Source organism: Esox lucius, chromosome 6 (assembly GCF_011004845.1).
Source record: "Esox lucius isolate fEsoLuc1 chromosome 6, fEsoLuc1.pri, whole genome shotgun sequence".
Taxonomy (NCBI): domain Eukaryota; kingdom Metazoa; phylum Chordata; class Actinopteri; order Esociformes; family Esocidae; genus Esox; species Esox lucius.
Window position 1 is genome coordinate 1,454,733 of NC_047574.1, and position 24,364 is coordinate 1,479,096.

Genomic DNA, 24,364 nt, shown 5'->3' on the forward strand with positions numbered 1-24,364 from the left:
TTTGTCTTACTCTACACATTCTCCTGGACATTTCCTACACTGCTTTCTCTGTGGAATATTCAATAGTTTATTAGTTATGAGGCAATATGTATTCCATATTCTGTCATTGGCATTGTCTGAATTTTACCCTTGGAACGTGTTTTAACACCCACTAACACCCACTTTTTATCGAAATTACTCTTAAATATGATCATATGTGAATTGTTGTCAATGTTTTGAGAGGTACATGTTCTCAAACAATTAATAAACTCAATTTATCTCCGTTTTTAAGTAATTCGTTGGTCTCTTTTATTTTGAAAAATTCCAGATTTTCGGAAGTGTTTCTTTAATGTTGCTCACAAGACGCAGATTGGAATTGTTTGTATACATAAACGCTCCTAAATCAGACTGTCTCGCAAGCTTCAGAAAGCAACACGTTATTTTATGAAAGACATGTCTTAATGTATTTCATACGTAAGTAGCAAACCCTTGTATACTATGCTTGATGGCATACCTGTTTGCGTTAGGACATGTTAATCAGTAAGCTAGCTAGCGTGCTAAGATAATAACGCCTTTCTTTTTTTTATCTCTTACTAATACTACCTAACGTGATTCAGTGCTTATCTAGCAATCGTGCTAACAATTTAAAGGACGACCAACCTGTTTGTTTTACTATATTATTACCCACCTATATCCACTTAACCGAATATTTTGCATTTTTGATTACATCCATCCTCAGATGTCAAATTATTCCATTCGTCAAGACCGTACCTAGCCAAAATCCACTGTACAACAATAATGTTACCTTGCTAGCTAACAACTGTATTGTAACATATGTATCTGTCCCCACATTTCGGGGGTTTCTTTTTGACGTGGCATTTCGATCACATCCTGATGTTAGTCTACTGCAGAATTAGAAAAACTCTACACCTTGTTTGCTCAATTCGATTGACCAGTTATTTAATAGCTTACTGGTTAACCTGCCGGCTAACTAACGTTACTTTTCTTGACACTTAATAATTGAATGCCAACGAGCAAGCGCCATATATATATTCAGTTATTATATATACGTACCAAGCTAGCGAGTCATCTAAAGTTTATCACACAAGGTCTCTTATTTTTGCAGCTATAGCGCCCGGCTGTGGAGAACGTCCTCATTCTTGCCCCAGGCAGTTGAAGCATGCCGGCGGTAGTAACGTTAGTATGCAGCCGAACATAGTGAGAAGAAATGCCGGAGTCTGGCCTCAGACAAGAAGCCTTCTTTACAAGAATCTGCTCATCAAATGGAGGACCAAACAACAGAGCCTGCAGGTGGGCTATTTACTGATCGAATGAATCATAATCTGCCCATGCAAACCTGTAAACGTTTAACCAATGAGTCCTGCTTCGCAACTCTGCAGATATACACATCACATTATTTGGAATTTTACGAAGAAACATACTATGAAACTATATATTTTTCCCTAATAGTTAGGGATTCGGGAATTGTTTATTAATACATTTTGCTTTAGTGCATTATTAAGGACCTTCTCTCTTTAGTCTGTTCTTTATTTTTCTTCTGCGGTTTAGCTACTGTTTGAATGGGGCTTTCTGGAAAAGGAAACAGCTTTTTTAAGGAAGGCAGGTGCCTGGGATGACATTCTTGTGTTGCAAATGTCAGGTGTTCCCTCTGCTGTGCACAACTTTTGACATCAACCCCATGTAGGCCTTATCAAAAATAGTTCACTAAACGTGAACTATGACTCGTCTTTATGAAAAATCTTAGGGGAATGTCTACACTGGATTGATTTAATGTCCTTGATGTCCAATGCTTTCTTAAACTGAGTTCTAAGTTGAAGGGCAGCGGCGAAGATGCTTCCCTTATCCGAAAATGTCTGTCCGTTTTCACTGACACGAGACAGGATGTCTCCAGACCACGGTCCGGATTTCATCATGGGGTCATGTTGTTCACCTTCTCACTGGATCATTGTAGCCCCAGAGCTGTACCCATAACAGCTCCTGATGCAAATGTGAAGCTGAAGGCTAGATTTATTAATCCTCCTAACTCCTCCAGTCTCTTTCTGACAGTCATCCTTTTTTGGTTGGTTGTGGTCCTTTTGTAGGTATATTATAATGCAATCAAATAAATGTTCCACTTCATGCCTCCATGTCAGGGTGACTAGGAGCAAAGGTGTGAGTTCAGCTGTAATGATTCCAGCTCTAATAATATCAGCTCTAATGACTGCTGTGTTGAGATGTAACTGTGTAATATCCCTTCATTATGTGTGCTGGGTTGAGTTGTAACTGTGTAATATCCCTTCATTATGTGTGCTGGGTTGAGTTGTAACTGTGTAATATCCCTTCATTATGTGTGCTGGGTTGAGTTGTAACTGTGTAATATCCCTTCATTATGTGTGCTGGGTTGAGTTGTAACTGTGTAATATCCCTTCATTATGTGTGCTGGGTTGAGTTGTAACTGTGTAATATCCCTTCATTATGTGTGCTGGGTTGAGTTGTAACTGTGTAATATCCCTTCATTATGTGTGTTGGGTTGAGTTGTAACTGTGTAATATCCCTTCATTATGTGTGCTGGGTTGAGTTGTAACTGTGTAATATCCCTTCATTATGTGTGCTGGGTTGAGTTGTAACTGTGTAATATCCCTTCATTATGTGTGCTGGGTTGAGTTGTAACTGTGTAATATCCCTTCATTATGTGTGTTGGGTTGAGTTGTAACTGTGTAATATCCCTTCATTATGTGTGTTGGGTTGTAACAGGATAATATCCATTCATGATGTGAGCTTTTTACTCCTAGAAACCAACCAACCAGCCCATTGATATTGTCCTAGCCAGTACTCACAGAACCAGACAGGCATGACATATTCTGGGGTGGGCATAGATCTTTCTGTGGTGCCTTGAAGCCAGCTCAGGGCTTAACATTCCAACCACCCAGGTCGGCCGATCAGAATGGGTTGTTTTGTTGTTTGGCACTGCCTGTTCAACTTGATTTCTGATTGACAGTTGGACCTTGAACTGGGTGCAGACTGTTTGACTAAGCGGCCGACAGTGTTGGCGTTGCATGACTGAATGATTATCAAATCACTTTCTATCAGAAGTGTTTGTAGATCAGCTCGTTAGTCATCAAAATGAATCATACATTTGAAACAATATTTTTTATGTTAAAGGGGAGGCGAATAGTGGTTTGTTGTGGGGACATCACGGCTGTACAACATTGACATTCTAATTTAACCTGGGCCTTGTCTTTCCATTAAGGTTGAATTACTGTCAAGCACTTCAACAAGTGCTGAAATGTGTGGACAGTAGAAAGTATTGTTGATGCCTTCAATTTGATGAATTGAGCTATTTATGCTATTTCCCTCCAGTAGGTGATTTGATTTATTGATTTCATTAGTGGATTGGTGCCTTTCCTGCTACAGCAGTTGATTGGATGTACTGATTGATTAATTGACTGATGGTTTCCTGTCTTCCTACAGGAGCTGGTCCTTCCCTTGTTGTTGCTTGGCCTGCTGATCCTCATCAGCGAGCTGAGCCCCCATGTCTATTATGGAGGCATCAGCACCATGGAGCTGGAGAGGGAGGAGTTCCCCCTCCTCAAGGGCCTGGGATACACCCCCATCAACAACGCCACCAGTCACATCATGGATGAAGTGGCCCAGGAAATGCGTGAGTCAGAGGAAGGAAATGATGATGTTAAATTAGGGGTTGTTTGTTTGCATTGGATTTTTGGCACAGTTGTCCTTTGAAATCCATGATCAAGTAATCAAAACCTACAGGACAGTCGGTCTCCAGTACTTTATTCCTGGGGAAAATCCACATCGTGGTGGATCTCCAGGAACATGTTGGGCCCGCCCTGGTGTAGACCATACATTGACTTAAGCATAGAGGGAATTTTTACTATTGTTAAATCCATTATTTAGAGTAAATCAGTGCTCTCTCTCCTCCTCCTCCTCCTCCTGTAACTCCAACCAAACACCTAGCTCCTCCCCAAACAGCCAAGGAACGTTCAGGACAACAGATTGAGGGTGTTATGTCCAGTCATCCTAGTGTAATGAGATCCTGTGGTCTCACTGGATTCGTCTCCTTTATATTGCTCTAGTTTTTTCATGTTATTTTCAGCATAGATGAAAATGTTTGTCTTCCTCGTTTCCTGTGACTGCAGGTATGCAGGATCGGCTGGAGATGTTCTCTAGTGAGGAAGACTTGGAGAATGCCAGTTTGTATGATCCGTCAGGTTATGTGGGGGTGGTTTTCATGGGCAGCACGCCCACCTCCTACAAGCTACGCTTCCCTTACAACCAGCTGCCCCTGCCCAGTGACTATACAGAGTCCATTGGTGAGACACTTTTCACTGTTCGTGTTGGTGTACTTTATTTTCTGTTGTGCACGACAGCTGCTCCTGTTCCTCGGTCTTGTCTGTGAGGTAGATATGTAAAGACGCTTTCGTCTGTGTACAGCAGACATTAATGAAAGGAGTGGATTCCACTGTGGAGTCAAAGTATGAATGATGTGATTGTTTAATTTAAGATCATTATAAACTTGTTAATCATATTAGATAATTCATTGAGTTTTTCTTATATAGGTAATAACTGAGTCTGTCGTTTTGTCTGCCTGCCTCTGTTTTTCTTTTCCAGCCAATTGTTTCACCAACTCTGTGAACTGTCAAGCAGCAAACTACTGGTACTCTGGATTTGTCCGCCTCCAGACTCTCATTGATGCCGCGATCATACAGGTTAGAGGTCATGACCTCTAAAATGTCAGACTTCCTGTTCCTGAGTCCATACACAGGAGCTCCAACCATGACTCTGTTGAATGGTTGGACATGGGTGGAAACAGACTCGCTTGGGGGTTTTCGTTAGTCGTCTTTTGTAGGACTGCAGCCGATTCATTACCTAGGAAAGTCTGTTCTCTGGAGGCCATATGCAATGCAGATCATTAACCTTTGTCATTTCCTGTGTTCAGATGCAGACCAAGCGGTCAGTGTGGAGTGAGCTGGACCACCTGCGTGTGGTGATGATGGGTCAGCCTGGGTCAGTGGAGGTCCAGAAGTTTCCCCACGCCCTCATCTCCATCTACCTGGTGTTGGCCTTCACCCCCTTTGTCACCTTCCTCATCGTCAATGTGGCAGCAGAGAAGGAACACCGCCTCAAAGACACCATGAGCATGATGGGCCTCTATGACTCCGCCTTCTGGTGAGGAGGACGTGTGTGTGTGTGTGTGTGTGTGTGAATACACGTGTAATTGTGCATGTATGCACACGACTAGAGTCCTTGACATGTCTTGAAATTCTGCCTATAGATACTGGCTCATTAGTGAGCCCAGGATTTATGGATAGTGTTCCTTCCCCTCCTCATTTTGGCCCACTGCCTCTCACCACCTACAGGCATTTGGTATTCAGCTTCTGCCATCCAACAAGTCCCTGCCCCCATTGGTTTTAGCTGGCTTTCATTCTCAGGGCATTGTTCGTAAGGATCTCTCTGAGTCGTGGTCTTTAAACTATTTCTTCCTCAGAGTTTTAGCTTTCCCATTCTCTGTTCCTTCTCGGTTTCTTTTCCACTGTGTCTCTTCCAGTCTTTCTTTCAGAGCCAGTTCGTTCAGGAAAACGCAAATGTTCTCTAAATCTTTAACTGAACCAGAGGTCTGTGAGACCAGTTCTTGATGATGGTGGCTCCTGGTTCTGAGAGGTCGCTGGTACCTCTGGGGGTCATTCTGAGAGGTCGCTGGTGCCTCTGGGGGTCATTCTGAGAGGTCACTGGTACCTCTGGGGGTCATTCTGAGAGGTCACTGGTACCTCCTCCCAGAACACCACTGGTCTCATTAAATCCCCAGTCAGGCTTTTCTTCCCAGGACTCTGCCTCCCTTCTGATGGATCGGCCTGTCCAGTTGGCCAAACCTCCGCTGACCGTGGTTCAGTGTTGGGATCCGTGTGGTCTGTGGTACGTTGGCAGTGCTGTGAGAGAAGGATCAGACAACATGCTTCCCCTCCTGGAACCATGTTAGAAAGGTTGTCTGTCTTCGGTGCCCTGGAACACAACCCTGCTTAGAATTGTTATTTTGCCTCAGTCTCATTTAAACATCTCCTACACAGCTTGTGAGGGAAACATCCAACACTCTTCCTGATTATTTTACCTTTAATTGAAGAGGCATTATCGCTAATGGCTCAAACTGTTCAGAAGCTGTAGCCGAATTTGTAGGACTGAAATCGGAGGTAGTCTGTATGTGCCAACTGCTACGCAGCGGTCATCTGCAATTGCTTGCCTAACTCAGGTTGTGTGAAGGAAGTGTCAGTTCATTGGGTGGGTCTTTTCCCTAATGGATATTCTTTGGGCTTCTTGGTGGCATTCCTGGCAGGTTCTGCATTTCTCAAAAAAATTGTGTGTTAACAGGCTATCGTGGGGTCTTCTGTATGCAGCTCTGGTCACCACCATGTCCATCCTGATGTCCATCATCGCCACGTACACAGCACTCTTCCCCAACAGTGACTTCATCGTCATCTTCCTCCTCATCTTCCTCTACGGCATATCTTCTGTGAGTACCTCTGAGGAGCCCTGGTCAAATGATGACATGGAATTAATTTCATTAGTTAATATATCCCCCTTAAAAGCTGAGATTAGAGATTGAAGTTCAGACTCATCTAAAAGAATTTAAAGAAAAAGGTAGAGCCATAATCAGACCAGTATTTCCCTTCAATGTGCCTGGCAGTCATTGATTAGAGCAGTGATTTATGTACACATTTTAGTTGTTTTACAGCCTTATCTTCCACCAGGAGACACAAACTTGCATTTGGTTGACAGGACACATTAAAGCAATAGTTCACTCAAGTAAAAGCTTATTCAGTAACCGAGAAGTTTATCTTTCCATCATCATTAGATGTACTGGGCAAATAAGGGAGATTCTGATTGTCCTTTTGTGGTTCCTCAGATCTGCTTCTCCTTCATGCTGACCCCTTTATTTAAGAAGCCTAAGTTTGCCAGCACGGTGGGCTCCATGCTGACCATGGTGTTTGGCTGCCTGTCCCTGTTCACCGTCCTGATGAAGGACTTTCCTCAGCCGCTGGTCTGGGTTCTCTGTCTGCTCTCCCCCAGCGCCTTCTCCATCGGCATCGCCCAGGTAACCATGTCACCATGGGGAATATATTTATCTCTTCTGTTTCTCATTTTACGAAAGTAGCCTTCATCTATTCGGGTTCACTACCTAACATGATCCTATCAAATTATATTTTTATAACTAATTTCAGACACAAAGGCAAAAGTGTCTGCTAAATTACTAAAATGTAAATGTTGTGCATGTTTAAGTGAAATGGAGATGTGATGGAGATGTGGAGCAGAGTTAACCCCACCACATGTGTTTAGGTGGTCTACCTGGAGGCCCAGGGGGATGGAGCCGTGTTCTCCACCCTGGCCAGCGGGCCGCACCCCCTCTACGCCCCCCTCCTCATGCTGGTCCTGGACTGTATCCTCTATCTGCTGCTAGCGGTCTATCTGGACCAGGTCCTTCCAGGTGTTGTATATTTCTCTTCTGCTTTGTTTTAGTTCAGCTGCCGTACTGATCTGTTCTGCTGTTCAGCCTCCCCCCATCCCGTTCTGCACTTGAAAAATTATCTTATTACTGCTGCCTTCTGGTCTAGGTATTTGTAATCCTATCCAACCTAAAGCTTCAGGGCCTGGTGTCCTTACAGGATTTTAATGGAGAAATACTGCTGCATTGATGCTTCTGTCTTGGCCCAGTCTCCTTCCAAAATCATGTGCTTTATTAGGGAGTTAGTTCCCCCCTTTTTGCTGCTATAACGGCATCCGCTGTTCTGGGAAGGCTTTCCGCTAGATGTTGGAACATGGCTACATGGGTTTGCCTCCATTTATCCGAGTAGGTCTGTCTGATGTTGGGGCCAGTAGGCCTTTCTGATGTTGGGGCCAGTAGGCCTTTCTGATGTTGGGGCCAGTAGGCCTTTCTGATGTTGGGGCCAGTAGGCCTGTCCGATGTTGGGGCCAGTAGGCCTGTCCGATGTTGGGGCCAGTAGGCCTGTCCGATGTTGGGGCCAGTAGGCCTGTCCGATGTTGGGGCCAGTAGGCCTGTCCGATGTTGGGGCCAGTAGGCCTGTCCGATGTTGGGGCCAGTAGGCCTGTCCGATGTTGGGGCCAGTAGGCCTGTCCGATGTTGGGGCCAGTAGGCCTGTCCGATGTTGGGGCCAGTAGGCCTGGATCGTAGTCTGTATTCCAAGTCATGTCAACAGTGTTTGGATTGCATCAGTAGATTCGGTGTGAATATGGCATTGTGGACGCTTAGTGCTTAATCAAGATAAGGCCTTCCCCAATCTCTTACCACAAAGTTGAAAGTACAGAGTCGAATAGAATATCATTGCCCACTGTCGCATTATGATTTCCCTTCACTAGTACTAATGGCCTAGCTTGGACCATGAAAAACAGCCCCAGACTATAATTCCTCCTCCACCAAACTTCACAGTAGCTGTTATGCATTCAGGCAGGTAGTGTTCTCCTGCCCAGTTTGTCTGTTGGACTGCGAGAAGGTGATTCCTCCCTCAATAGAACACCTGTCCACTTCTCCAGAGTCCAGTGGTGATGGGCTGTACACCCCTCCAGCTGATGCTTGACGTTGCATATGGAGTTCTTAGGCTTGTGTTTGGCTAATAGGCCGTTGAAACCCATTTCACATTGTTTCCAGAAACAGTTTTGGTAGCGAGTGTTGCCACCAAGCACAACAGTTTCACAACAGTTTCGCACAATACACACTTGAGCACTCAGCGGTCCAGTACTGTGAGCTTGTGTGGCCAGCCTCTTCATAACCGAGCTGCTGTTTCAACATAACAATAACAGCGCTAGGAGTTGGCTGGTGTAGGGTTGGCAGGGCAGACATTTGAGCATGTTAGAAGTTTCTGATCTCTTGAGTCTGGCGCACTTTGCTGTCAACGTTTGTCTGTGGAGATTGCATGTCTGTGTGCTCAACTGGTGTTTTCAAGAGCTCTCTGTTTAAACTACATTGTTACCCGGATGTGTTTTTCATTCAGGTGAGTTTGGAATGCGGCGCTCCCTGTTCTACTTCCTGAAGCCGTCCTATTGGTCCAAGCGCAGTAAGCACTACGTGGAAGTGAGCTCTGTGTACGACACAGAGGTGAACGGGGTGCCGGGAGGGGCGGAGCCTGTGGAACCCATCTCTCCGGAGTTCAGAGGGAAAGAAGCCATCCGGTGAGAGCAGCCCCCTTTATATCCACAATACTCATCCAAGCCGGCCATACTGGGCGTGGTCATGGAGGGGCCTTTCCAGTGGTGGTGTCTGGAGCTGAACCTGCTTCCCTGTGTAGTGACAGGACATGGGCTAGGCCTTTGTGTCTCAGTTGGTTATATGATTAGGCCTTTTCCCTGATCCCTCTGTGCATTTGTTCATTTTACGGTATTGTCCCCCAAAAAATCCCCCCTCCTAAATCCCAGGAGTGTGTCTTCATGTCTAGGTTTGGCGTCAGGTGTAATAAGAAATTGCCATTGGTCCATTGTGTATTGGTGGTGGAAAACCGACACACAACGGACCAATGACAACTCCATATTCAAAGAAAGTATCTCGTTTGTATCCAGCTCAGCTTTTATCGAACTGTGAACGCTGTTTGTGTGTAGTTTCTATATATATCGTAGAGGATTTTTTAGGGCCAGAAGGAAACCTGTTGTTGATGTTGACCCTCATTCTGTGTGTCCCTCCTCCTAACAGTATTAACAACATCCACAAGGTGTACCAGGAGAAGGATGGATCTGTGGAAGCTCTGAGGGGTGAGGCACATTCTGTGTGTCAGTAGTCCCATAGGCACACCCACATCTTCAACCAGTCACCCTCCTCCATGTGAAGGGTTAATATGTGCCCATGTTCACACCCCCCCTATGTTCTTCATGCTCTCCAACCCCCATTCTGTCCAGGCTTGACCTTTGACATCTACGAGGGTCAGATCACAGCGCTGCTGGGTCACAGCGGCGCGGGGAAATCCACTTTGATGAACATCCTGTGTGGGATATGCCCTCAGAGCGATGGCCACGCCTCCATCTACGGTTCCCCAGTGACGGAGATCGCCGATGGGGCGGAGATGAGACAGCTGGTGGGCATCTGCCCCCAGTTCAACATCGTCTTTGATGTGCTGACGGTTGAGGAGCACCTCAGGATATTTGCTGCCATTAAAGGGATCCGCCCCGAGGATGTTAACAGTGAGGTTAGTGTGCGTGCGCGGGTCATTCAGTTTGGCCTGATTCTGATCTTAATGGACTCCATTAACTATGTTGTAGGTTTTGTGAAGGAATTGGTGGCTGTGTTCAGTGTTGTTGTCTTATCAATCTCTCTGGTAGGTGACCAAGGTGCTAAAGGATCTGGATCTTGAGAAAATCATGTCGGCCCAGGCGAAGAACCTGAGTGGAGGCCAGAAGAGGAAGCTGTCCATCGGCATAGCGATCCTGGGTGATCCCAAGGTGGCTGGAACATCCACAACACACACCAGCGTCTGATGTTGATTATCAGTGGAAAACTTCTGTCTTCCTGGACTAAAGTGTGTGTGTGTGTGTATGTGTGTGTGCACGTGTTCATTCAGATCCTGCTTCTGGACGAGCCCACAGCAGGTATGGATCCTTGCTCCAGACACCAGGTGTGGTCTCTGCTGAAGAATCGTAAAGCGGGCCGAGTCATTGTTCTGACCACTCACTACATGGATGAGGCTGACATCCTGGCTGGTACGGCTCCCTTCACTGGCGACTTACTGGAGTGAAACTGGGGCTCATGAGCCAGAATGGGTCCAGTTTTATTTTTTTTAACTACCGTGTCATCTGTCTTTTCCACTGGTGTTCTAAATCCAGTTCTTAACATAGTAAATTAGTTTGGTGTACTTGAACATCCTGGAATGGATTTAGCAGGATGTCTCGTATGGTTCAGTAAGCTCTTTCTCCATTTCCTCTCTCACTTTGCTCTTCTGCTGCTCCTTTCTTGCAGACCGTAAAGCTGTGATCTCTCACGGCCAACTCAAGTGTGTTGGTTCGTCGCTGTATCTCAAGACCAAGTGTGGAGTGGGATATCACCTCCGGTAAGGGTTGGAAAACAACAACCACCCAACAACAAGCAGTTTAAATCATTGAGGAACAGAAATAAAACCCACAGCTTTCCTTTCTGCCACTGACACATGTTCTTATTGCTGGTAGCTGCTTTAATGAGACATGGTTCATTCTTCAGTGAGATTTTCGCAGTATCCAGCGAACTTAATGAATGAATGCATTTATTAGACTGACTGACAGCATCAACTAAAATGTTTGTTTTCCATACTCTCCCAGTGTAGCTCAAAAAAAGATGAAAAAAATTATCAGAAGTTAAGAGTTTCTGGCAATTTCAGTCCTGTAGAACTTTGTGTCCTAACATCATCAAAGTTGTTTAGGTATAATAAGATGAAAACTTCCTGTCCCAACAGAATGTCTGTAGGTGGAGGATATGATGCGGGTGGTGTGACTTCACTGGTGAAGCATCATGTCCCCAAGGCACAGTTGTCACGCCAGCAAGAGGCGGAGTTGACTTTCACCCTTCCATTTGAAAGCATGGACTCTTTCTCAGGTCAGAAACCAAACTGTGTACTGGAACTCATCGGTTTCTGGTTCCCTTAACTTAAAAATAGTATATTGAGTTTAGACATGAGGGAACTCGTTTTGCTGTCTTCTGTGGGTGTATTCCCCGTCTGGGAATTTGTTTTTCTTATGGGGTGGCTTCTGTCTCTCCCTTAGGGCTGTTCTCAGAGCTGGATCGCAGGCCAGACCTGGGCATCGTTAACTACGGGGTGTCCATGACAACGCTGGAGGACGTGTTTCTGCGTCTGGAGGCTGAAGCGGAGGTGGATCAGGCTGGTAACACCAACTTCCTTCAGTCCAGAGGGGCGGGGCTTCATGTATTGCCAGGACTTTGTAGCAGATTTCTATTCTCAAAGTAGTGAGCTCGCCAGCATTCTTCTAGAATTTGAGCATTTTGACTATGACAATGTAGAAATATAATTGCTGCCATTACTAGTCAATACACCATTTGTTTTCCAGGTAGCCTTTTGACAAAAATGTGCAATTCCAAAATGGCGTCTTGCCTGAGACAACCTGGTTAAATATGAGTCCTATTGAGAACCAGTGGCCTAAACGACAACCCTGTTGATCAGCCTGACCTCCTCTGCCTCCAGATTACAGTGTCTTCAACCAGGAGCAGGGGGAGGATGAGGCAGACACGTCATCCCTGGACGACACCGACCAGAGACTGCTGACCTTTGCAGACACCAAGCCAGTTGGTGTCCACGGTCATGCTCTGTGGAGGCAGCAGTTCAGCACCGTGGCCTGGCTTCACATGCTCAACATGAAGAGGGAGAGGAAGGCCTTTGTCTACACGTGAGTCTGGGGAGGGAACTGCTCACCCTTTCGTGATCCGGTCCCGACATGGTGGTGTTTGACCGCTGGTCCCACCATCCCACCGTGGGCCCAGTGGTGGGAGGTGGGCAGTTTCCTCCCGACAGGCTCTCCGTTCAGAGTAAGGAAGAATCAGATGTGATGTGAAGGACAGGAACCACCCTCTAAAGACACTGTATATCTGGGACCCTGGTTCAGAGACTGGTGCTATGTGTCTGTCAGTTATGTTGTCTGTCTCTCCTGCTCTAATACCCCTTCACATGTTCTCTCACTGTCTTTCTCTCTGTGCCCACCGCCCTTCTCTTCAGTTTTGTGTTGTTCCTGGTCTACCTGGGTGCTGTGCTTGTGTTGTCTCTAGCCACTGGGAACATCCAGATCCACGCTCCAGAACTCCAGTTTGGCCCAGACTACTTACTGAGGCCAAACCAGTCTCCCCGGAAGTACACCACCAGTCTGTTGGTTCAGAACTCATCAGGTAGGTCAGTCAGTCTAGATAAACTGCCACTCTATTGGTTCAGAACTCATCAGGTAGGTCAGACTATTTTCCCAAGTGGTTGACTCTTCCTGGCACCATTTGTGCTTAGATGTGAATTTTAATAATAACATCTCTGATGTGTTTGATTTACGACAGGAAGTGTGACCTCTGGTTCTCTGTACAGGCTCTGACATCTCTGACTTTATCCGTAACCTGGAAGCTCAGAACATCAAGGTGGAGATGATGAGGAAGTTGGACTACATGTCCTGTGCTCCTCACAGCGCCGCCATCAACGTCACTGGTTCCATCAAGGTCAGTAGTTCTCACCTAGGAGACTGGTGGGGTCTGTGTCTCTCTTAGCTCAGTTCTCCAGAAGGTAAACCGTGCCTACAGCTTGTCTTCTGTCTCTGTGTTCAGAGCAGTTAATGGCCCTCTGGTTTTATGGGTGATGTGCGTTTTTAGATGCAAGTGGGAATTTAGGTCAAAGGAATGGATGTGTCAGGCGAGGGATGTGTCAGGAGGTTATTGTTTCATCTGTCTCTGATACAGAGCAACATGGAGGGAACTGGTGCCACTTCAAATGACCAGGCCATGATCCAATGCCCACACAAGTATTTAGCTGATTGGCTGTGAACTGCTATTATAAATGCCAGTGGATTTTGACAGGCAGGATTGACAGCAGACTCTTCCTCTGCTTGCAGGGCTTCAGGTACAGTGTTGCGTTCAACAGCACTACGGTCCACTCTCTGCCCATGGCGGTCAATATCCTGAGTAACGCCATCCTACGAGGCCTGAACGGCACTGAACAGATCCACACATGGACTAAGCCCTTCGACTACGTAAGTCAGGTCACTGGTTAAAAGACCGAGCTGATTCTCCCACGATGGGATGACCGTGGAATCAAGCGTTTTCTGTTCTAGTGCTTGTTTTACTTCCCACAGACGTTCATCAATGCGTTCTACACATGGATCCCTGACTAAGATCTATGTGATCTTAAACATTTGTTTCACGTGTTTCTGATTTCTTATGTTGCCTACGTTCTTATGTTCCCTACGTTCTACCCCTCAGCAAATTCCAGATGCCACTTCCTTCACCCTGGTGTACATCGAGGCTATCTTACTGGGGATGCTCGCTGCCGGGATGCCTGCCTACTTTGCCATGGACCACACCCGAGACCGAGAGGTTGGCACCAAGCAGTCGTGAACAGTCAACACTCCATGAGTACTGAGTGGTGCTCTGGGTTTTCCTCATTTACTAATAAACTCATTGTTTGCGCTCTAAGTCTTCCCTAAAGAAGAATTACACCGGGCATCTGACATCAGATATTTTTTATAATTGCTCAGCTGGTAGTGGATGGTGCTTGCAGCCCCAAGGTTCTGTAAGCCTGTCATCATCATGCTAAATGACGTGGAAGTGATGGTCAACCAGAATGCAGGGTTCTCATTGGCTCATCAACAACAACGAAAACTGTGGAACAGGAACTGTCTCCTTAAGGTTTATAAACATTGTTAGCTTGACTGGACGTTTGTTGACTGATGGTGTCCCTCCTTTCCAGATTAAGTGTCGCTCCACGCTGAGGATCTCTGGCCTGGTTCCGTCTGCATACTGGTGTGGTTTGGCCGCGGTGGACATCCCGTTCTACTATCTCATACTGACCTCCATGACCACGGTTCTCTTCTCCTTCCACACCACCAACATGCTCACCTCAAGCAACCTCACGGCCGTGGTTAGTTTGACACAGTCACACACACAACCGCTCACGCACGCACTCACTCACACACATGCACGCGCTTGCACGCGCACTCACACACCAACTCATATGCACCCACACTCTCACGTACACAAACGAACACAGCCCCACACTCAGAGTAAGCTGTCTGTTCTTGGTCCGTTTGGGTCTAGATCCTGTGTTTGATGGGGTTCGGTCCAGCTATGATCCTGTTCACCTACGTGGTCTCCTTCATGTTCACACGTGTCCAGAGCAACAGAGACTTCTTCTCTGTGGTTTCCATGATGGTGAGAACAACAACACTGATGCAACCTTTAGGCAACATTCATTATACAAAGTGGAAAACCTTTAAATCTAAGGACAATATTTCACAAAGAGGTGACCAGTTAACCAGTTGTGTGTGTGTGTGTGTGTGTGTGTGTGTGTGTGTGTGTGTGTGTGTGTGTGTGTGTGTGTGTGTGTGTGTGTGTGTGTGTGTGTGTGTGTGTGTGTGTGTGTGTGTGTCCCAGGTGTGTGTGGTGTCGGCCTCCATGGTCCAGTTGTCCTTTGTAAACGACAGCCCGGTGTTGACAAGGATTCTGCACAACGTCCTGTGTTTCTTCAACCCCCTCTACCCCCTGATGGGTTGCCTCAACGCCATCACCAAGGCCACCTTCCTGCCAAGCCTCTACGAGGAGAACTACCTGTGGAAGACCCTGGTCATTGCCGTCTTATCGGTAAGCGGCCAGGGCTCTGTAAAGGTCGTACTGGCGTTGTGGTCATGGGAACACACGCCCCGGTCGTCTTCTGCCAGAGTCAGTCTGTGATCAGAGCTTGGGCCGTAATCTATCTCTGTGGGAGAAAGAAGCACAGAGTAATTGACTACATGGATGTTGAGGTGTGATTGTGGATTGATCTTCTGTCTGCCTCCAGCCCTATCTGCAGTGCGTCATGCTTCTCTTCCTGCTTCGCTGGCTGGAGATGCGCTGTGGAGGGAGGACCATGAAGAACGACCCGTTCTGCAGGTGAGGGGGGGGCTGTCTTGTAAATGGAAATAACGGTTGGTGTGTGGCATAGCAGATCGTATTCACGTGGCACCACGCAGTGTTGTGGACCTCTAACACCGCCTGGAATCAAGCCCGACTGAATGACCTCTGACACATATCTAACCCTGGAGATTTCTCCGTTGCGTATTTCTCCTCTCATCCTTTAAAACTGTTGGAGGAGTTGGTCCGAGGACATGGTGTTCTGGCTTTCTCATCTCATTTTGAGTAGGAGACGAGGAGAGAGGACCTGAGGAGTATACGGTTACGATCTTTCCCATAACACTAGGTTTTCACATTGCTCTTCCCTAAAGGATCTCTTCGAAAGCAAAGCCCAAAATCGAGCGGAACCCGGAGGAGGCTGTCAGTGACGATGAGGATGTTCAGATGGAGAGAACTCGGGTGAAGGAGGCGCTCATCTGTCAGTCCTGTGAAGAGGTGTGTGTCTGTGTGTCTGTGTGGGAGTCTGTGTCTGTGTTATTATGAAGTGTGTGTATGTCTGTGTCTGTCTGTGTGTGTGTGTGTCTGTGTCTGTGTTATTATGAAGTGTGTGTCTGTGTTATTATGAAGTCTGTGTCTGTGTTATTATGAAGTGTGTGTCTGTGTTATTATGAAGTGTGTGTCTGTGTCTGTTATTTGTGTGTGTGTCTGTGTTATTATGAAGTGTGTGTATGTCTGTGTGTGTGTCTGTGTTATTATGAAGTGTGTGTCTGTGTTATTATGAAGTCTGTGTCAGGGTCTCTGATAGAGTCTCTTTATAGAAACCGATAATGGTGGTGAGTGATTTAACGAAGCAGTACAAATGTCGACGGGAAGGAATCTCCCTGAAGAAGAAGAGGATTTTGGCCACCAACAACATCTCCTTCTGTGTCCGGAAAGGTCAGTTAGATCCCCAGTACCAATCAACTTTATGATACCAAAAACATCCCCATCCGTTTAGTAAAACAAGTGTTTTCCTGTTTTACTCTCCACAGTGAGAACATTTTATTCTGCCCTCATTTTTAAAAGAAGCCCTATCTTGGGGTTACGTTTAGGTTTAGAATTGGAGTTAGGTTTAGGAGTTGGGGTTAGGTTGAGTTTAGGCATAAAGGTTTGGTTTTTGAGGTTAAGGTTAGATTTAAGTTTGGTATTAGGTGGTTATTTTAAATGGTACTAAATGGCAGGTTCTCACCTTGATGATGAAACCAGCATGTGTTTGCTCAGGTGAGGTGCTTGGCCTGCTGGGACCCAACGGAGCGGGAAAGAGTACCATCATGCATATGCTGTCCGCAGACACGGACCCCACCACTGGACAGGTGACCCCCCCCATCTCAGCCTCACGCCACCACCCTCTTCAGTATTTACACGTGTCCCAGTTTTACCTGGCTGATCCGAGGTGATCGCCCAACACTCTGCCTCCCCAGGTCCTGATGGGGTGCTACAGTACGGAGGGCCGTCCAGTAGACAACCCCCTGGAACATGTGGGGTACTGTCCCCAGGTTAGCCCCCTCTGGCCTCGCATCACTCTGATGGAGCACCTGGAGGTCTATGCTGCTGTCAAGGGGCTCCATGGACAGGACGTCCCTGGGATTATCAAACGGTACCTTCCCTTAAATCATGTAGAAACAAGCTTCTTTTACATGCTAGATTTCTCACAGAGGAGGCGGTGAAGTCCACCTTGCAGGGAAAGTCTGAAGAAGCTAAAAACACCAATGATTGTTGATTATTTAGATTTATTCATCACACTGGAACAAGACCATTGGCAAAGTGCCACATGTTGTTCTGCCTTTTCATTACCTTTTTATAGCCCTCTTCAGTTCCCAAAATTACTATGTCTTCTGTTCCAAATACACACGAGGAAACTAGTCTTCACACAAACATGAAAATAGGATAGAACACTACGCTGTCATGGCAACAATGTTTCTAGGTCAAAGTTGACAGATCTGATCTGTGCTACCGCTCATTTCTGTTCTGCTCCAAATGGAAGGACCAAAAGAAACGCAACAGCCGTCTGTAGCTGTGCCATGGATGTGTTGGTTTCAGGTCGGGGGCGCCTTCTGCTCATTCTGGCTTCAGTACACAGTTGATTTCACCTGCTAAGACAATTACGGCCTAGTCTAACAGTCCATTTATTACTACGGATTTTGGAAGGCAGTCTGGCCGGTTTCTAATTACTAAACAGAATATCGTTCTTACGGAGCCTGGTTTTCAGAATGTGGTTAATATGTAAGGCATGATGAAGATGATTAAAGTAATAAATGGGTACTCATTTTTTTTAAGTACAATTTATAAATAATAAATAAGATGTGTTGATCAAATGCTTGGTTGCTGTTGACAACCAAGCGTTAGCGCAGTTGTTTTTCTATGCAGAAAACAGTTTCATGGCTGGCCTTATTGTCTGTCTAACCATATCTTTGAGAATGTCATTACTAACTGAGGTATGGTAGTAAATTTAAAGGGATGTTTTGTCCAAAAATCTTATTTTTCAGAAAATTTACTTGCCAAAGGTTATTCTGGAACGCACATAGTAATTTTTTCCAACCACTCATTATTCAGCTCTGTCCCAGGCTGTAATTAGCGTTCTTAGCATTGTCCAAATTCATGAATGAAAACTGTTCATCCCATTATAGCCAAGCGCCATTGCAAGCAGAAAATTACTCCAAAACACCTCAAACTATATTCAGTAATCTGTCATCGACTTTTTCCAACTGTACACTGACCAAACAGCCTGCGGAATTTGGTCTATCCTAACTGGCAATCGCGTGCTATTTCCTATAGCCACTCAACACAGGTTTCCATCCTTCGCCGATTACGTCAAAAAAACTACAGTCAACATGAGACATTCTAAAACGTCCTCAGCCATTAATTTGAAAGTGGATAGTTAACGACTAGGCGTTTGTCTTGTGCTAGGTTGGACATACACTTTAATATGTTAATAGGAATTTCAGGGAGACATACACTTGGACATGCACTTTAATATTGTAATAGGAATTTCAGCCTTCGTAGGGAGTTTTTCCTAGCCACTGAAATTCAACACTGTTGTTGTTTGCTCCTTGGGGTTTAAGGCTGGGTGTTTTGTAAAAGCACTTTGTGACAACTGCTGTTGTAAAAATGGTTTTATAAATACATTTGATTGATGCTAAATGTAGTTTTTAGTATGCCTGATTTTATTATTATTATTATTAAAAAAAATTCTAAGCATACAGACATATAGCACTTTTAAATGCCCTGTGTATGGAATATGCTATCCAAATAAATAGCCGTGCCTTATACACTTGTTTGCTAATGTTAGGTAGCTACTTACTCTGGCCTTTGGGTCCCTCTGGCCTAGAACCTATTTTCCAGTAAAGTTTTGGAATGTAAAAAAAGGTCTCCAGCACCCAAGGAGTTATGAGGGCGGCGAAAACCGGATGGTCAACAAACATCTTGGAACAAGTTCAGCGTCAGAGACTGGGTCATTCGTGGTCTCCAGCATTGGAATCAGTAGTTCCCATTCGTTGCAACAATAGCATTCCGTTTTGGTTGGCATTAGATTGCACTATCCACAGCTACACCACACTCCTCCAAACATTCTGGGTAAGGGTTGGGAATTAACTGGTTCATCATCTCCCCCATTGACAGCTGCTGTTATAGCCTTTAGTTCAGTCAATTCATCCTCTGTGTATTCTCGTTTGAACAAGTATGGTTCTATCCCCCGAAAATGTATTCTTCCTGGTCGTATTCAGAGTCAGACATGATACATATATGTATTTTCCTTTGTCTCTCAAGCAAATAAACTTGCTTTCTAGCTAGCGAACACTACCTTTTGTTTACTGTTGTATACACCTCTTCACGAAAGAATGTGCGGTTTGATGCAATTGTGAACAAAACTGACCGGCTAACACAGGAAGAACCCTTTATTTGAAATTACAATTATATCGCGAAACGTACAACTTTTGTAGAGGAATACAACATTGTCATGTTCTTTGAATTAAACAACACCTCTAGTCTTAGTTTGGAATGTTTTTGGGTAGTTTTACACTTGTAATGCAGGTTTGCTGTAGTGGGACGAACAGTTTCCATTCATGAGTTTGGACGATGCTAAAAACGCTAATTTCCGCTTCGGACAGAGCTGAATAATGGGTGGTTGGAAAAATGACTGTGCATTCCAGAATAACTTTTGGTAAGTTAATTTTAAATTTAGTTTTTAAAATATGATTTTTTGACAAAGTATCTCTTAAATTAGATTATAGATTATGCAAATGTAAACTGTATATTACACATCCAACCCCAAATGGGGGGTGTTTTAAAAAATATTTTGTTCATCGCAAAAGTCCCAGACTGCAAATTACAGGGACTTATTAAAGATGTTTACTGTACTACAAAAATAAATATCAGCATAAATGATCAGAAGACATGTGCAGTTGATGTTTTAAGCTAAAGTTTCCAAAAAAACCTTGTAATTGTTTCATTCAGTGTGGTGAATGCTTTGGAGCTAAAGGACCATCTCCACAAGAAGGCCAAAGATCTCTCTGCTGGCATCAAGAGGAAGGTGTGCAAGACTGTTTTAACAGAAAGGGACTTTGTCTGAGACTAATTCACACTTAGCTGTTTAGTTGGATGCCTAAGCATACCTGTGTGTCACTTGACTGTTGTTTTCCTTATTTCTTGTGTTAGCTGTGCTTCGCCCTCAGCATGTTGGGGAACCCCCAGATTGTCCTTCTGGATGAGCCCTCAACAGGCATGGACCCCAAGTCCAAACAACGCATGTGGTAGGACAGTCAGACCGAACATTTCTAATTGTATCCTGTGGTCCTCCATAATGGATGTAATCACCCAAAACGCACTGCAGTCAACAAAAAGGGAGTTTAATACTGCAAAATGTCTTGTGTGTTCTTCTGTAATTGTACTCTATAGTATATATCAGCTTCGGCGATTGGATGTTTCTATTGTAGTTTTTGGATTCAGTGCTGCCTGGTGCTGAAACTGTAGTACCTGTCTCTCCAGGAGGTCCATCCGGGCTGCATTTAAGAACCGCCAGCGTGGGGCCGTCCTGACCACCCACTACATGGAGGAGGCTGAAGCTGTGTGTGACCGAGTGGCCATCATGGTTTCTGGCCGGCTCCGGTATGTCAGAGTTCCACATGGACATTTGGTGTAAATATTGTGGTTCTGTCTGGTTAACCTTGTGTTCTGTCCCAGGTGTATTGGTTCTATCCAGCACCTTAAGGGGAAGTATGGGCGTGGCTACAGCCTGGAGATCAAGTTGAGGGAGGAGCTGGCTGGACTCCAGCCGGTGACCGTGCTACACAACGAGATACTGCAAATCTTTCCTCATGCTGCTCGACAGGAGAGGTGAGGCTGAACAGGGGTTTTCTGTCCACATGGCTGCCTGTGTTGGTTCTTATGACATGCTAAAGGTGTCTGCCTGTGTTGGTTCTTATGACATGCTAAAGGTGTCTGCCTGTGTTGGTTCTTATGACATGCTAAAGGTGTCTGCCTGTGTTGGTTCTTATGACATGCTAAAGGTGTCTGCCTGTGTTGGTTCTTATGACATGCTAAAGGTGTCTGCCTGTGTTGGTTCTTATGACATGCTAAAGGTGTCTGCCTGTGTTGGTTCTTATGACATGCTAAAGGTGTCTGCCTGTGTTGGTTCTTATGACATGCTAAAGGTGTCTGCCTGTGTTGGTTCTTATGACATGCTAAAGGTGTCTGCCTGTGTTGGTTCTTATGACATGCTAAAGGTGTCTGCCTGTGTTGGTTCTTATGACATGCTAATGGTGTCTGCCTGTGTTGGTTCTTATGACATGCTAAAGGTGTCTGCCTGTGTTGGTTCTTATGACATGCTAAAGGTGTCTGCCTGTGTTGGTTCTTATGACATGCTAATGGTGTCTGCCTGTGTTGGTTCTTATGACATGCTAAAGGTGTCTGCCTGTGTTGGTTCTTATGACATGCTAATGGTGTCTGCCTGTGTTGGTTCTTATGACATGCTAAAGGTGTCTGCCTGTGTTGGTTCTTATGACATGCTAAAGGTGTCTGCCTGTGTTGGTTCTTATGACATGCTAATGGTGTCTGCCTGTGTTGGTTCTTATGACATGCTAAAGGTGTCTGCCTGTGTTGGTTCTTATGACATGCTAAAGGTGTCTGCCTGTGTTGGTTCTTATGACATGCTAATGGTGTCTGCCTGTGTTGGTTCTTATGACATGCTAAAGGTGTCTGCCTGTGTGTTGCAGCTTTGCCACTCTGATGGTTTATAAGATCCCCAGGGAAGACGTCACATCACTGGCCAAGTCCTTCGCTCAGCTGGAGAGTGGTGAGTCGTGCGTGTGTGTGTATGTGTGTGCGTGCGTGCGTGCGCGTGCACTGTCGTCTCTGACATCCGGCCTCGTGTCGTAGTGTTTTTGTTTTGTTTTTTTAAACACAATGAACCTCTCCTCTGCCTTCAGCTAAGCAATCCTTCAATTTTGAAGAGTACAACTTTTCCCAGTCTACCTTGGAGCAGGTGAGTGGCCATTTGGGCACCTGGACTGTCAGGTAATCCCTGTCAACATCTAGCTTGTGTGAGCCACTCCCCCTCCACCCCTGCAGGTGTTCATGGAGTTTGCCAAGGAGCAGGAGAATGAGGAAGATGAGATGGGGTCCCTTAGCACCACTTTCCAATGGCAGCGGCTCCGCCAGCACGACCCAGTGCCGGGCCAGCACGACCCAGTGCCGGGCCAGCACGACCCAGTGCCGGGCCAGCACGACCCAGTGCCGGGCCAGCACGACCCAGTGCCGGGCCAGCACGACAGCATCGTCCACCAGCTATGAGCCCCCCCCCCCCCCCCCCTTGGGCCACCAGACTGACCCCCCAGGACGGAGTGGCTGTGAACTGAATGTCAATGACACCGGCCTTGCCCGCCCTAACTAACGGGCAAACACACCATCACTGTCTGAGACTTGTGGTTCTGCTCCTTCTCCTGGGTCTTTTGGGAGGTGTTACCCTGGTCTGATCCCCAGGTGCTGTGTGGTTTCATCAAACTTCACACTGAGGGTTGCCTCATTCAACCAAATCATTCAACCAAATCATTCAACCAAATCATTCAACCAAATCATTCAACCAAATCTCATTCAACCAAATCATTCAACCAAATCATTCAACCAAATCATTCAACCAAATCATTCAACCAAATCATTCAACCAAATCATTCAACCAAATCATTCAACCAAACCCCCTCCTTTGATCATGCCAACTGGGAGTTGGTAGGTTTCTATTATTTGTTGTTTCCTCTGTACATTTTCTTACGTGGGGTGACCTCATCCCCGGGAAATTGTCTGGGAAGGTCTGGTGAATGAGAGGCAATGCAGAATAACACATTTGCTTGGGTCTTTTAATGTGGGTTCTACTGTGTTGGTGAAGCTGTATGTGTGTTTTATAACACCGGTCCAAATCTGGGTCCAGAGCCACCAGTACCAAAGCAGCCCATCTTCTGAACCAGTCACTCAGTCCTTACCTGACACCTAACCCTAAACCCATACAACACAGAGGTGCTTCAGTGTCTGTACCCTGATGTGGACTACATTAGCCTCCTAGTTTTGCTGATTAATGGTTTCCTAGTGACTTTAGACTGACAGCTCTACTAACCGGCCAATCTGGGTCCAGAGCCTCTGTCCCTTTCCTGATTGGCCCTCCACTGGCTGACCGTCTGTTCATTACATGTACTACTGAACAGAAGTAGAGTCATATTTTATATATATATAATTAATATTTGTGGACAGTGTCATTCATGCTTCAGCCTGTGGCCTCCTGTACACCAGCATGCATTGGTCATTCCCACTTTAAAAGAAGAATGGATAAATAACACCAAGATGGTCTGTCTTTGCATTGATGCTTAAATAAAGCAAGTAGGGGTTTCAAGGATTTGCATTTCCTCATCCAGAGCGACGTACAGGAAGTCACTCATCTGAAGGCAGCTGGGTGGACAGACACACATCCATAGTAGTCAGTACACCAACTCAATGAAATAATCACTGACGGAACAAGTGTCTGTTGTGCAGGGTTCAGGATGAGTCATTGAACTATGCAGAGGCCTTCCTCTACACACTCCTGTTTCCATTCTTGGGAGTGTAGCGTCCATTTAAAGTACATCAGTACATGTAGCAGGCTTCACCTAACATTGGTTTTGGTGCCCTGTCACCAACAACAGAATTTAGTTTCATTTATTTCACTGTTGTTTGACCAGGTGTGGCCGTTGGGAATAATTTCTGATTTACTACAGTGATCTGACGCCAGGGGGTAGTAAAAGACAGAGGTTTTGAATGAGTTAGATGTGACTGGTGTAGTTTCAGAGTCTCTCCTTCCTGACAGAGAACAAGAAAGAATGTCTGACATTTACCACAGCACAGGTTAATGACCAGTGTGTGATATTAACTACAGTCCTGGTTAATGACCACTGTCTGACATTTACCACAGCACAGGTTAATGACCAGTGTCTGATATTAACTACAGTCCTGGTTAATGACCACTGTCTGACATTTACCACAGCACAGGTTAATGACCAGTGTGTGATATTAACTACAGTCCTGGTTAATGACCACTGTCTGACATTTACCACAGCACAGGTTAATGACCAGTGTGTGATATTAACTACAGTCCTGGTTAATGACCACTGTCTGACATTTACCACAGCACAGGTTAATGACCACTGTCTGACATTTACCACAGCACAGGTTAATGACCAGTGTCTGATACACTCACCTAAAGGATTATTAGGAACACCTGTTCAATTTCTCATTTATGCAATTATCTAATCAACCAATCAC

General features: G+C 45.5%; 1 protein-coding gene across 1 annotated transcript; it reads left to right on the forward strand.

Moving 5' to 3' along the window:
• Positions 1-349: 349 nt before the first annotated feature.
• On the forward strand, positions 350-24,364 carry abca5 (ATP-binding cassette, sub-family A (ABC1), member 5). The gene is made up of 37 exons (XM_013134059.4): positions 350-453; positions 1,106-1,290; positions 3,451-3,640; positions 4,137-4,310; positions 4,609-4,706; positions 4,937-5,166; positions 6,361-6,502; positions 6,896-7,084; positions 7,327-7,474; positions 8,997-9,174; positions 9,689-9,747; positions 9,892-10,178; positions 10,312-10,431; positions 10,551-10,689; positions 10,946-11,036; positions 11,415-11,554; positions 11,722-11,841; positions 12,159-12,360; positions 12,687-12,853; positions 13,038-13,165; positions 13,555-13,692; positions 13,922-14,035; positions 14,409-14,579; positions 14,756-14,869; positions 15,092-15,298; positions 15,495-15,586; positions 15,919-16,042; positions 16,366-16,483; positions 16,808-16,899; positions 17,008-17,183; positions 20,039-20,114; positions 20,240-20,334; positions 20,570-20,689; positions 20,765-20,917; positions 21,796-21,875; positions 22,009-22,064; positions 22,151-24,364. The coding sequence occupies exons 1-37, from the start codon at positions 441-443 to the stop codon at positions 22,370-22,372; spliced, it is 5,148 nt and encodes a 1,715-aa protein (XP_012989513.2). The 5' UTR covers positions 350-440; the 3' UTR covers positions 22,373-24,364.